Source organism: Archocentrus centrarchus, chromosome 16 (genome assembly GCF_007364275.1).
Source record: "Archocentrus centrarchus isolate MPI-CPG fArcCen1 chromosome 16, fArcCen1, whole genome shotgun sequence".
Classification (NCBI taxonomy): Eukaryota; Metazoa; Chordata; class Actinopteri; order Cichliformes; family Cichlidae; genus Archocentrus; species Archocentrus centrarchus.
The window spans coordinates 25,636,481-25,650,379 of NC_044361.1; the positions used below are offsets into that span (position 1 = coordinate 25,636,481).

At 39.8% G+C, this 13,899-nt stretch overlaps 1 protein-coding gene across 1 annotated transcript; it reads left to right on the plus strand.

Annotated features, from left to right (window-relative positions):
• The first annotated feature begins 1,399 nt into the window (after positions 1 to 1,399).
• shisa7a (shisa family member 7a) lies at positions 1,400 to 5,360 on the plus strand. The gene is made up of 5 exons (XM_030750519.1): positions 1,400 to 2,319; positions 2,994 to 3,148; positions 3,661 to 3,726; positions 4,016 to 4,201; positions 4,408 to 5,360. Exons 1-5 carry the CDS (start codon positions 1,553 to 1,555, stop codon positions 5,358 to 5,360), a joined length of 2,127 nt encoding a protein of 708 aa, XP_030606379.1. The 5' UTR covers positions 1,400 to 1,552.
• The last annotated feature ends 8,539 nt before the right edge of the window (positions 5,361 to 13,899 follow it).

A 13,899-nucleotide genomic window follows, 5' to 3' on the forward strand; every position in this document is an offset into this window, starting at 1 on the left:
TCTCATTTTTCCTCAACTGAACTCTCCTCAGAAGGTTAGAGGAGCATGTAACTGAAACAAGTGGAGCCCTCGGTGATTTCAGCATTCTGTCTCCCCCATCTGTGCCTACATTCTCTGCTACAGATAGGGACATTTTGATAATTACATATAATTATAATTTCTGTGGGAGACAGATCTGCCTCTGTCTATTATTGCCAACACCTCCAACACAATAACTTCACACATTTACATATTTCTCCACAAAAGTGATATTCTTTCAGCATCGGAGACAAATCAGGAATAATTTTACTTAGAGAGACATGTCACATGGAGAAGCAATGTGCCATTCACTTCATATCTAATTAGCGATACAGCTGAGTGACACGGGCAACATTTTGTGCCTACAAGCTGAAGGCAGAGCACTTAAAATCATGACATTTGCCTCATTTTTGCAATGTATTTCACAGGCTGGGAGTCGTTTCTTTGCTTTATGATTACTCCTAATTTTCAGTGCTTGCACTCTTCTAGCACTTAACCAGAGCCATTCTCATTATCACCCACAGCCCAGTCACAGTAACTGTCCGTGCCAGGTGAGTACTGAGCACATTAATCCAACCATAGAAAAGATTGAGATAAAGTACACAGTGTATCTATAGATGTGATGGGTTGCGAGAACAGGCTAACATGGAGATAATGCAGTATTCCATAGAAACTAGGCCACACTAATGGACAGTGTTTATCAGTGGTGCAGTCATTTATTTCCATTTGATTGTTTACAAAGGCAAAAAGCACCGAATATATAAAAACAAAGTAGATTTCATAGCTTCTTTTTTTTCCAGAAGAAAGTTGCTTACAGGTTAAATAAGTGCCATTTCTGAATGTACATAGTGCCAGACTGTAAAAGTCCGTGAGGATAAGAAGAGAACAGATAAACCTGTTTACATTTAACAAAACACTGGCCATAGTCTATTCTTCAAGTGCCACCAGCGCAGGAATGTACAGGATTGCCATATTCTATTGAAAATACGTGCCCCTAACTTTGTGGTTGCGAAACATAATTTCACTCGGTAGTAAATGAGATATTTGTTCTTTTGTTCGGTAGGACATGTAGGATGAGGCATTAAGGACTAAAAGCATGAAGATTGTTGTTTTCGATCTGTCCTTTTTACAAAGCTGCATCCATTTTAATGTTCTCGAATTGAGAGGGATTTTTAGAGGGCAAAAGATGAAGTCATTACACTTTCAGAGCTTCTTTCTAACAGGAAATTAAAAACATTTTAATACCATTATCACCAATTATTGAAACTTACAAAAACATTTTGATAGTGTTTGTCCTTTTCATTTTTATCATCCTCGACCTTTTCTATTATTATAACACCTTATAAATACTAACAACACAAAAAAGCAGATTTCAGATTTCATCACCCAGCATTACTGAATGAAACTCCAGTACCCAGTACATGCTGCTCGAATACATCACATGTCATTTTAGTGGGTTAAACTGCAAAAGCGGATACGTCGTTGCAACTGCATTGACTCAATAAAAGAAAATAGATGTCTTAGTCATGTAAAAATGCCGCCCACCACCAATCTCCGAGTCCTCGCTGTCTCCCTGCTCTCCCTCCTTACTGTCCCACTTGCTACTGTTGTGGAGACCTCTCCGTCCCCACCTCCTCAGCACCTAGATCGCTCAGGGAGACCGTTCACCGAGGAGCCCAAGACTGGCTCCAGCTCTTCTCTCCTGCTCCTTGCCATCCAGGCCAACCTCAGGCCAGCTGCTCTCCGAGGCAGGACCAAAACTCCGGAGACACTTCCAGAAACCACAGAGGAAGTTCTAGAGACGCCTCCAAAACCCCTGCCCCAGGTAATGTTCCCCAAGAATGTAACTTCAGCAGAGGCCCTCGCACCTCCCTTAGGTGCAGCCCAGGTAGCACCTATCCCACCTCGCATGATGGATGTATGGATGGATGTATGTCGGGGTTATTATGACGTCATGGGACACTTTGACAGCGCTTTCAACTGTTCAAAGGACACCTTCATCTATTGCTGTGGAACCTGCCACTACCGCTTCTGCTGTCCAGAGCGAAGTCGGCAACTGGAGCAGGACAGCTGTAAAAACTATGACTCTCCAGACTGGGCCAAGCCACAGACAGAAGCTATGATTATACCAGAGGAATTCGGAAATGACCCAGACTTTGATCCACTGAAGCAGCAGAGCCACAACACAGGCTTTGTCATCGGTGGCGTGGTTGTGTTTATGGTAGCTGTTGCAGTAGGCATCAAGGTGGTCTTCAACAAGGTGCAACAGGAAGCCAACCAACGGGACCTGAATATGCCCAGGTGAGGCTTAGACGTTTTGTTTATTTCATCACACCTCACTGCTGAATTCAGTACTTCATTTTGATGTATGAATAATGACATGAAATTAGGTTTTCAGGACTCCATAAATGGCCTACATTCATCATTCTGGGCCCAGAATAATATTATTAGTCATCAACTGAAACATATTTGATCTTCATCGAATGAGTGCTGCAGAAATCATGGTTGTTTTGATTTCCTCTTGGCTTTCTTGTCTCATATATGGCCTGTCATCTTGGCAATAAAGATGAGCCTTTTGGTGTTTGTACTAGTTACATCAGTCATGGAACATGATAGTTGTAGACCCACATGGAGTGTTGGTTGGTCCCTTAGGGAATGCAAAAAAAAAAATTTAAAAAAATCCCCTGCATGTTATTTATTTATTGGATTTTACATATTTATTCACTTAAATATATCTGCACAGTGATTTGGTGATTATGAAAGAGGGTGCAAAACCTGATGTCTCACCACAAGATTAACATTCATGTATATATTTAAAAAGCTCTGAAGCATTCATCCTCACATAGGTAGCTGATGTGTTGCTTTTTGCAATCCGAAAACAACATTCCTGGTGGCAGAGTAGTCAGCCAGCCGATACCAGATTCTCTGTTTTTTATCTCGTGTTTCCTTTTTGCTTTTGTTTATGGCATCATTAGAGCCCTGGTGGACATGTTGCGGCACCAGTCGAGCCCGGTCCAGCAGGATGAGAGAAACAACAGTGTGGCTCTGGCTGTAGGAGATGGCCAGGGGACACTGGGGAGACCTCCAAAAAATCTCTACGCCCCAGGACTACCAAGCAAGGACAACAGATGTGAGAGTCTAGGGTTCATGGAGTGTTAGTGAATAGCACAATCAGAGGTGCACTTTTGTAACAGCATCCTTTTTATGCAGAGACACTTTGTGCTTGTCATGTCTGTAAATGGATGCAGCTTTTTTTTTTTTCTTTTTTTTTTTTTTTCCCTGTGTTCTTCCATCAAGATATATTTGCAGCTGCTCAGGCGAGAGAATAAATTAAGAATTCTCAGTGGTGATGTGCTAAGAAAATGAATCTTTAACCTCACTAATTTCTCTGTAAGGGCCATGGTCATCTATAAAAGATACTTCTGATGTTGTTGGCTCCTTAATTCTCCACTTCAATATTAAAGTCGTTAATTGCACAAAAATGTGGAGATCAGTGCTCATGTGAGCATGTGAAGATGAACTGATTTAGATAGATACATATGTAAAGTTGCCTTATTCTTTTGATGTTAAAACACCAGTCAACTTGAAACTGCCTGACATCCATTTTGTGAGCTGATTACTTCATGTTCTTTTTACTTACAGTGGGCAATTTGCAACACAATTTCATCCACTCATCAGGCTCCAGCCCCAAGCACACTGCAACTATCGGTAAGGCAGCTGATGAAAGCCAGGCTCCCATGTAAAATTGCATGTAATCACTTGGATGCTTCATTTACTTCATTCAGCTTCGTTTGGAGCTCAAAAGTAGACTCATTCATTTCAACAATAATAATGATTATCATATTTTTGGTTGCTTGTGTTGGTGCTGAAAGCAAGTTCAAATCTGTCGCTTTCGGTGAATGTTAGAAGATTCTCACTCTGCTACGTGCAGTGCGCTATATCCAGAGGAGCAAATCTCATTTAACACACCGTCGTCTTCTCCCTTTGGTCTCTGTAGAACGCACACCTCGAATGAACAATGCTCAGCTGGCAGCTGGAGGCACCCTGCTCTCCAGCAAGCACAACAACACCAAATCCCAGCCTTCCTTCCACCACTCCCTGCACAACCTGGCCCAGCTGCCGCCCTCCTATGAGAGTGCCACCAAGCCTGAGCTCAACAGATACTCCTCACTCAAACGCCTCGGTAAGTATCACGCTTTTCCAGAAATGAGACATGTTCTGTCTAAGCCGCCCCCCCCCCTTATAGTGCTTTTTCTGCAGCTGTTTCATAAGTGCTGAAGCACAGTGACACTCTTGACACCATGTCATAAAATGCACGATGCATCATTATGTGCTCACGCTATTTACTGTGGTGATAAACAATTCAGAGAAATTTTGTTTGGCTTGCAGAGAAAGGTCTTGATGAGTACTCATCTGGTTACTGTACCACCAAGCGCCGGCCTCACACAGCCCAGCCGGCCCTACAGTCCTCTCAGCACCACCTCCACTGGGGTGGAGACTACACCCTCAGTGGACGAGGGACCCTTCCCAGACATGCGGCTCGACCCTGGATTCCACCACCACCTTCTGGCATGCCTGCCTCACCCACTCCCAATCCTTACCCTCTGGATCCTCCGGAGCCCCAATACAACCCCAACTACGACACTCTCTCCAAGCCTCCGAGAAAAGTTAAGTCTACTGACCAGCTGCTCAACATGGGTGACGTCCCTGGAAACACTGGGACCCTGTCCCGGCTGTCCAAGAATCAGCAACACCAGTACTATAAAGCCATGGCTGCCTCCAATAAGAACTCCAACACACAGACGCTCACCAGGAAGACCCAGGACAGGCAGGACAGGCAGGACAGGCAGGACAGGCAGGAGAGGCAGGAACGGCTGCTCATGTCCCCAGACCACTTGGAGGAGAGAATGGGGGTTGGTGGAATGGGTGTTGTAGACCCGTATGCCCACACGGGAAGCGGAATCGTCCCCACCCTGCCTCGCCAGCAGAAGGCCCAATCCCAGCAGAACGTCTGTGCCACGCCTTCCCTTGACCGGCACCACATGATCAAGATGAACTCTCATCCCACGTCTGGACGGGAGCAGGAAAGGAACACGCCCATGACGGGGCACATGAGCGGGGGCATGGGCTGGGCGGGGGAGGTGCCCGGAGCCGGCGTAGTCATGGGAACGGGAACACTAGGGGGCCACAGCGCCCGGAGGATGGCTTTTGCAGCAAAACGGCAGAACACCATTGAGCAGCTACATTTCATTCCCGGAGGGGGCGGTGGGGGGTCAGCAGGGAGCGCAGGAGGAGGTAGTCAGGGGATCAGGACGGGGAGTAAAAATGAGGTGACGGTGTGAGTTTAGTGCCTAATGTAGAGTTTACATTAAAGGTACAGGAATATATCACCCTTCTGCATTTAACTATTAGATATTCAGCTACAAGAAATAAAACTAGAAGTATAAAGTATTGTAACAGTATAATGTGTTTAGGCTATTCAAATTAGTGTTATCTTGTAATTAAATAGCTTAAATATGACTTACTTATAAAATTAAAAATTAGATAGCGAACATCTGTTCCAATAATGTAATAGCCTACATCAGCCATATTTTGTATCTGAATTTGCCATATTGCCATATACAGTGGTGCCATTACTTGTAGAAGGACTGACTGGAAGGGTGAAACAAAACCAACAGAAATGCCGTTCATAATTTAGTTTTTATATATTTCTTTCAAAAAGTACTCAGGAGCCATATTAGATAGGAAACCAGACGATATTAAAAAAAAAGGGTCGAGGAAGCCGAGGCCCTTGTGGAATATTGTATCACAGAATTTCAAAGAACTGAACCGACTGCCTGGACTGTCACTCTGCTCAGTCCTCGCCGACAAAGATTTATTAAACTGACTCTCTCAGATGAAGAGCCCGGTGGACCAGACGAGTCTGAATGAACTGTGTGCCTGGTGAACTCTTCTTAACTGACCTCGTCCTGACACAGGGAGATGGAACAGATTTTTTTTTTTTTTTGCTTCCTGTGTAATCTAGTGGACAAGGCGGGGTCTGTTTCTGGCTGACACACAGCAGCCTGACGCGACGCTTCGCCTGATTTGAACTGAACGTATCCACATTACTGATCTGATTCCTGGGTTGCCTACTTTTCCATGTGACCTTAGATTAAATCTCCAGAGGAGCTCACACTCTCATTGCTGTTACACTACAGGAGCGTAAGCTGATATAAGATTATGGGTGAGTTTTTCTTAATGTTTTCATCTAAAGATCAGGACACACCTGTAAAAAAAAACAAAACAATGGGCTACCAAATATAGAGCCATCAGTCACGATGTTCCAAAATATCTTGACATAAACATACAAAATCAAGAGATAAAAGAACAGACACGTGTTCAGTTTACCAATAAAGAGTCAACTTGTTCTAATGTTGGCTGTACACGAAGAGCAGAGGCTTCTCCACAGAGCACAAATGATAAACCATGACGCAGAGGTTGCACTTACACAACTGTCCTTACAAGCCATTTATGGAGATACAAAGAAAATCCCACAGAGGAAGCTGGTCTGACAATCACCATTTAATTATCACCAGGTGACAAATTATAAAAAAGTCAGTGATATTTTGTACAGTCAAAGGACTGGCTTCAGAGCAAGCCGAAACTCTGAGTCAGGAGCGAGGGCGACCTGAGGTCTTCTCCTGCGCGGCTTTGTGTGCCATATAAGAGACTCGGATGGTTAGGAAGCCCTTCCCATCTTCAAGACAAAGACCTTGCTGTATCATAACGCACTTCAGCCAGTATGGAAAAAACAACAACAAAAAAACAGAAAAGAAAAAAAAAAAAATCTTCATCAATAACAACGCTTTTCAATACTAAGGGCTATCCTATATACTGTAGTATGTGATATCTGTGGTCCATATAAAATGCTATCTCTTTCTATTGATTTTGTGTTGATATTGTCATGATGTATTAAGTATTAATGTGTACAAAAAAAAAAAACCAAGAGAAATTGAAGCACAGTTCAAAGAGAATCAGAGACTAAACTTTGCACAAATCTGCCCCCTGATATTTGCACCAGATACAAACATACTTTGTATCGTGTCCTCGAGGTTTACATTCTGTACGAGCACGGCTGAACGTGTGCGTGACTGATCAATGGAAGGTATTGTACTGAGAGAGGATTTTTTTTTTTTTTCCTATCAACAGAAATCAGAGATAATTGTGCGACTCAAAGAAGGAACTTGTTACGGCTTGTTTTCTTTTGTTCAGTCATGTGGAAACGATACAGAAATGAAATGCTGATAAACAAACACATTTGGACAATCTTCCTACACACAGTGCTAAATGTAGTTGTTATGAATATGATGGAGTGTTATTATTAATAATTATTATAACTGTTATGGTTATTATTAACAATTATCTTATGGTGTGATGTTCTTTTACTTGGTGGGATTTAAGTGTTTATTGTTTTTAGATAACTAGCATTCTCGCGACTAGTTGGTTTTTCATACATCTGGTCATAAACTCGAGTTTTTAAAACATTCCAAATCTTGATGCATGCCAGCTCCATTTCATTGAGAGGCATTTTTACAGGATGCCTGGATTTTAGGGTCATTGATGCTTATATGGCCATTTTTCCAGCTGTATGTACTGTGCCTAGACGTCGGCCTTATGACTTCTTGATCTTAAGTGATTACTTAGGTTTCCACTCTGGTATTGAAAAATCTGCAGCCTTCTAAACATACGTGTAGATGACGGTGAGGGATAGATGAGTTTGGGATGGGCCAGAAGTGGTTAACACCACACACAGTCTGTTGTCTCTTCTACAGCAGCCTGACCCACTAACTTAAAATGGGTTGTACACGCTAAACCCATGATGCCATAATAATGTATGTATGCTCGAATGAATGTTTATTACACAGGTTGGAGAAAAACAGGCGTCTAATGGAAACCTGATTGCTTTGAGTGCAGTGTCTTTTTCAGGGAAATAGGACAGATGACATACAGTAGTATTAGATTTTTTTAATAGAGCCACACAAGGTCTGTAGCAAAGTCTGTAATATCTCACAAGCCATATCCATCGAAACTCATTATCACAATTTTATAAATGGTTAATCTAATTTGTGCAAGTATTGTATTTTGTATAGCTAGTACAATCAGAATATTTTAAGTGATCTCTTCGGCATTAATTTGAAGATTCAAAAAAACTATGTGTTAGTATTTAATGAATTGTACAGTGCCAAACTCATAACATTTTGTTGTCTTTTTAATCCTCATACCCTCCTAGATGGCTACAGGGGTTATTTCTTTTTATTTTTTCCACAGAGGACAGCTAATAGACAGGCGAGCGAAGCTGAAAAGCTTGTTTTCAGAAAGAAATGAATGAATATGGTGTGTGTTTGTACCATTATGAATTCATTTAGAGTGAGGATGCTTTAATGGCCACCTGAAATGGACAGGGATAGTCTCCAGTATTGAAAAATTCATGGATTTATTTTGATGCCTATAAATTTCAAAACAACCCTTTTGTTATTGTTCAATGCATTGATCCCCTGGGATACGACAGTGACTTACAAAGAATTTGTATAATAAAGTTGGTGGGGAAAAAAAAAAAAAAGTTTTGTCATTCCTTATCGAGTGTGTCATTTCTTGCATTAACTGCTCTTCTTTTCACTTTTCTGTCTGGGTGAAATTCAGAACTTTATGTGCACCATACTTAAAAATATTTCCCAACTTTTTTTTTTTTTTTTTTTTTTTGTCATTAAATCTTATGGGGAAAAAAATCCCATTCATCTGAGCATGGGACATGTTCAAGATTAGCAACATTCAGTTTTCTTGTAACTATGTTAACACTGTAAACTGAGTTATACACATTGCACTTCAGTTTCAAATGATACTTTATTAATCCCTGAGGTAAACATTGTTCCTCTGCATTTTAAAGCACTTCATAATACCTACGAACACCCTCAAGTGCCTGTTTTCTCAAACCTATTTAAGACTTAGCAATATATCACATTGATGTCTGTGTTCACTGGGTGCACAAAGAAATCATATCTAACCCGAGGTATGAATAATGAGCTCTGTAGTTTAGAGAAATGAGCACTCTTTTTGTGCTAAAACGCATGGCAAGCCAATGAACTACTTTTCAGTTGTTTTCAGAGTGCTTACCTACATCAAAGTCTCAATAGTGCAATATGCAGACACTGTCTGACAATGAAAATGCCAAGTATGATATTATCTAAACAGTATCTGCTTTGACATACTTACAGTATAATATTACACTATATTTTATGAAGGTGCAACAGATTATTTAGTGGTTTAGCAGCTTCAGATTATATTTTGAAAGCTCATCATATGTTTTGCATGTAAAATTTGAATCTCTATTTAAATGTATTGGAATAGTAAAGCGCATATATATATATATATATATATATATATATATATATATATATATATATATATATATATATATATATATATATATATATGGTACAATTTCATCACCACTGGCTTGGTCAGCATCAGAATGTTAATAAATAGAGGTTGTGTAATAATAATAGAGCAAACTGATTGAGGTTTTATGAGGAATCAAACTAAAAGCACCTTCCATATTAGGAAAAAAAGGCCCTTTAATGTTCAGTAGGTTAGTGAGCACACAGAGTGGTTGTATAATAAAATCCCATATCATCTGGCTGTGAGATGTTATATAAGCTACAGTATGGCTGTACGGTGCTACTGGGAGTGAAAGACTGCACTTTTAAATGAAATGAAAAAGGTGAAATTGGTTTCCTATAATTTACAGTTTGAGATCATCTGAGCTGCACAGTTATATCATGCTGTACCTGCTGGATCCTTATGGTGAAATAAGGGCTCTGCAGCTCATATTTAAAACCTCCTGTGAATACATTTATTACACTGAGATGTATGAAAGAGCAGATAACAACTGCGGCACTGACACAGAAATAATTCTTGCAGGGGCTACACAAGAGGGCACAAAAATTATTATGTTTGATTTAGGCACTATCTGCCTCTGATGCATTCAAGTCGTTGTAGTTTGCGCATTTCACCACCAGGAGGTTCAGTGGCTCCATGGTGAGCTGTGCAAGGCTTTGCTCGGACTGTAACTTACCCTTAAAGCTATTTCTGTTACCTTACACAGGACTGACAAAAAAAGCAGAACATAATATTATCTGACTGCTTGTACATATCATCAGTAGATACACTGCCTAAACCGTCCAACACCTCTCAAAACTCTCATTAACACACTATAAACAAGTACCTGTGAAAAGGTTTGAACACCATGACTCACTCATTTTTTTCCCCTTTATTTTTTACTGTTCCCAAAACGATTACATGTGCATATTAAATATGTAGGAGTAAAAATAAACTCAACTGAACCAAAATAGGTTTCATATTTTTGTTTATGTCTCTTAAGTTTCAAAGTAACCACTGTTTGTCTTCATAACAGTTTTGCACACTTAGCAATATCTTCTTTAGCTCATCACCTGGTGCTTTTCCAGCAGCTTTAAAGGCATTGCCTCATATTCTGAACATATACTGGATGCTTTTCAGTTGCAGTGTCTTTGATGCGTCACTCAGTTGCGCTTCTCGGTCTTCTGAATCATCACCCTGTTCAGAAGAAAATGATTGCCCCACTGACCACCAATCGAATAATGTGTTGCTGTAGAATATGCTGCTTAGTTTTGCCTTGAATTTACACCTCCTCCTTCATGCTTTAGTGAGAAAACTACTCATGCAGACATCACCTGTTTCCACTGGTCTTTATGTCCAGTCCTTGTGTTGCTTGCCCCAAGCAATTCTCTTAATTGCTCTCCTTCAGCCATGGTTTCTGTGGAGCAATTTAGGTCTAATTTATCCAGTCTCGTCCAAACACTTGATGCCGATATGGTTTTCCTGCATCAGCACTGAGAAGCATTGATGTGGGATCTAATCTGAGCTCCTGTTAATTGGTGATTTCTCAGGTCGGTAACTCTAATGAGCTTAGCTGCTGCAACAGACTCAACGACTCTTCCTCTTCTTCCTCTTTGATGAGGAGGTTCTCAAGAAAGGCGGTTGATGGTTTTTGCAACTGCAAATGAAACTTACAAAGTTAAAATACATTCTCTTTACTGAAACATAATAGGGAGTTCTACAGTAGTCTTTACTGTATACAAGCTCTGTCTTGGCACAGCACAACTGATGATCTCCAATACCTGAAGAAAAAGGTAACTTTTCACAATACGCTCAATAATGTGCAAAGCTAAAGAAGACAAATAATGGCTGCTTTAAGTAATCTAACCATAGTACATTTTGTAGTACTTTAGTGTATAGTGTAGTACATTTTGTAACAATTTCAACTTTGATATCCTCTCCATGTCCAACACTGTAAAAACAGTGAAAACCCCCGAAGTTCTGGCTGGGTACAAACGTCTGACAGGTTTCCATAAGTAAAAGGAAATCCTGTTTCTTATAAATGATGAGCAGTTAATGACTAAGCTGGATAAAATTAAATTAACACCCAAACTGCAAATATATATGTGTGAGTGATGTTGAGACTTTAAGGGCCTTTGATGATTGTAAGAGATTCTTTGCCCAGCATTGACCACGCAGGTTAAAACTCAGAGGTGTGAAATTATTCACGCCTCTTGTGAGTCGCATAACTGAATCAGTTGAAAAGGATAATAAAATGATGATTTAGCCTGAGAATGAGCTCCTATGTTTCTCACTGTTTTGCATAGCTTTGGTAGAAGATAATATAAATGGATAACTACTAAACATTATTAAGATCTTAGTTATCCTGAGCTAGTGTTGGCACTAAAACACCAAACTGTGTTGCTGTGCAGATTTGTTGTTGGAATAGAGGGAGAAAAAAAAAAAAAATGCCTTTAAGTCTTATTTACTCAGTGTACAGTCACAGTTATTCTTCTTCACTATATCCACAAATCTTTTCTGTGGTCTTCCTCTTTTTCCTCCTGGCTGACAGATTGATCTTCAACATCCCTTGTCCAATATTCACTCTGCTTATTGGAACTACACTTGAGGTGGATGGCCTATAACTATAGACTGTATAAAATGTATACACAGTATGTGCTAAAGTTCAAACATGCAGAGGCCAGAATTAGCTCACCAAATAGTCAAATTTAGATCACTGGATGCTTTGCAAAGTATAAAAATTTCAGTCAGTTCTTTTCTTCAGTTTTTCAATAAAGCGCACAGCTATAACATGAGGTGATCGCAGCCATATTAAACAGGAGTGAAAATGTATATAAAATTAAAAACATTTCTAAATCTTGACAACTTGTTTGAATCATAGTATGAAATATAGCTTAGTTCCATAAATGAAATGTGTGGAGGTTTAGTCCTTCTGTAGGTGATCTGTAATGCACATATAATAAAGCATATTGTTGAGACTGCACTTTTTCTTTATATACATTTGTTTTCTTAATTTGATAGTTCATTAAATACAAATATGTACTTGTTTGTTTTATTTACAAAAAAGGTTATAATATATATATATATCAAACTCTGCTGTATGAGGCTCATGATCAAAAAATAAGTTTGACACCCCTGGTACATGCCAAGGTTAATATTGTTAACAAAAACTAAAACTATGTGGAAACAAATATTTTAGTTTCATTCATTCACCTCCTGAGCGGCTGTGGGTCAAGAGGTAGAGCAGGTCGTCTACCAGTTGGAAGATTGGTGGTTCAATGGCTCCTCTAGTCTGCATGTTGAAGTACCCTTGGACAAGATATTGAACCCCAAGTTGCCTCAGATGCATCAATCTGAGTGTAGCTGTCTGAATGTTAAGTTAAAAGTGCTTTGGTGTAGAAAACAGTGTGTGTGTGTGAATGAGGCTTGTGGTAAGAAAGTGCTTCAAAAAGATTAGAAAAACACCAGTCCCTTTAAGATGTTCTTAACCTCTCATCCAATTTTAGGGTCGCAGGAGGGCTGGGGCCTACACCAGCTGTATAGCACGAGAGGCAGGGTACACCCTGGACAGGTTGCCAGTCTAGCACAGGGCTAACACAGAGAGACAGACAACAATTCACACTCACATTCACACCTACAATCACACCAATTAGCAGAACATGGATGTCTTTGGACTGAGAGGCAGCTGTGTGACACAGGGAAGACATGCAAACTCCACACAGAAAGGGCCCAGCCAGCTGGTGGATTTGAACCCAGTACCCTTTCACTGCAAGTGCCAATTACTGCATCACTGTGACGCCTGATATTTTACTTAAAAGAAATAAAAGTCAAAATTTGACTTTTTACACAGACTAAGACGAACTGCAATGATATTTAAAAGTAAACATTAAATGTAGTTTTATTCTTTGCCAAAATGATCAACCAATCAGCATCAGGAGGTATTGTTTATAGAGACTAAGATGTCTATATGGCATGATGTGTTTGCATTGTAACTTCTATTTTTAACTTCTTAAAGCTAAACCTGACAAATAACACCCACATTATAATTATAATAATATATATATATTTTAAAAACCTAAAACTAACCCTGATACTAATTTAAAAAAACAAAAGAAAACAAAAACAATAAATTTAAACAAATCCACTGCCTGAAATTGAAATTTAAAAAGTAAATTAAATAAAAACTAATAACTATGATAACACTGGCCATCATCACATCATCAGATTTGGCCTCTTTAAGCATGCATGTTAGGGATTATATATGCTTTATTCCCCTGATATGTAGCCTACTATGCAGCTTCGGTGTTTGGCCTGTGCATTAAATCACTAGTGAGAAAAACATTTGAACATACTTTCCCTTAATTTGATGTATTTTTAATACCTTTGACAGCCCTAACATAGAGTATTTCTAGGCCTACAAGGCATGCATATATTGGAGCCTGAGGGGGAAAAGTGCTTAACCAA

Coding starts and splice junctions, on each gene's coding strand:
- shisa7a (XM_030750519.1), top strand. CDS start 1,553: ATGCCGCCCACCACCAATCTCCGAGTCCTCGCTGTCTCCCTGCTCTCC. Junction 2,320..2,993: donor CGGGACCTGAATATGCCCAG/GTGAGGCTTAGA, acceptor TGGCATCATTAG/AGCCCTGGTGGACATGTTGC. Junction 3,727..4,015: donor CAAGCACACTGCAACTATCG/GTAAGGCAGCTG, acceptor TGGTCTCTGTAG/AACGCACACCTCGAATGAAC.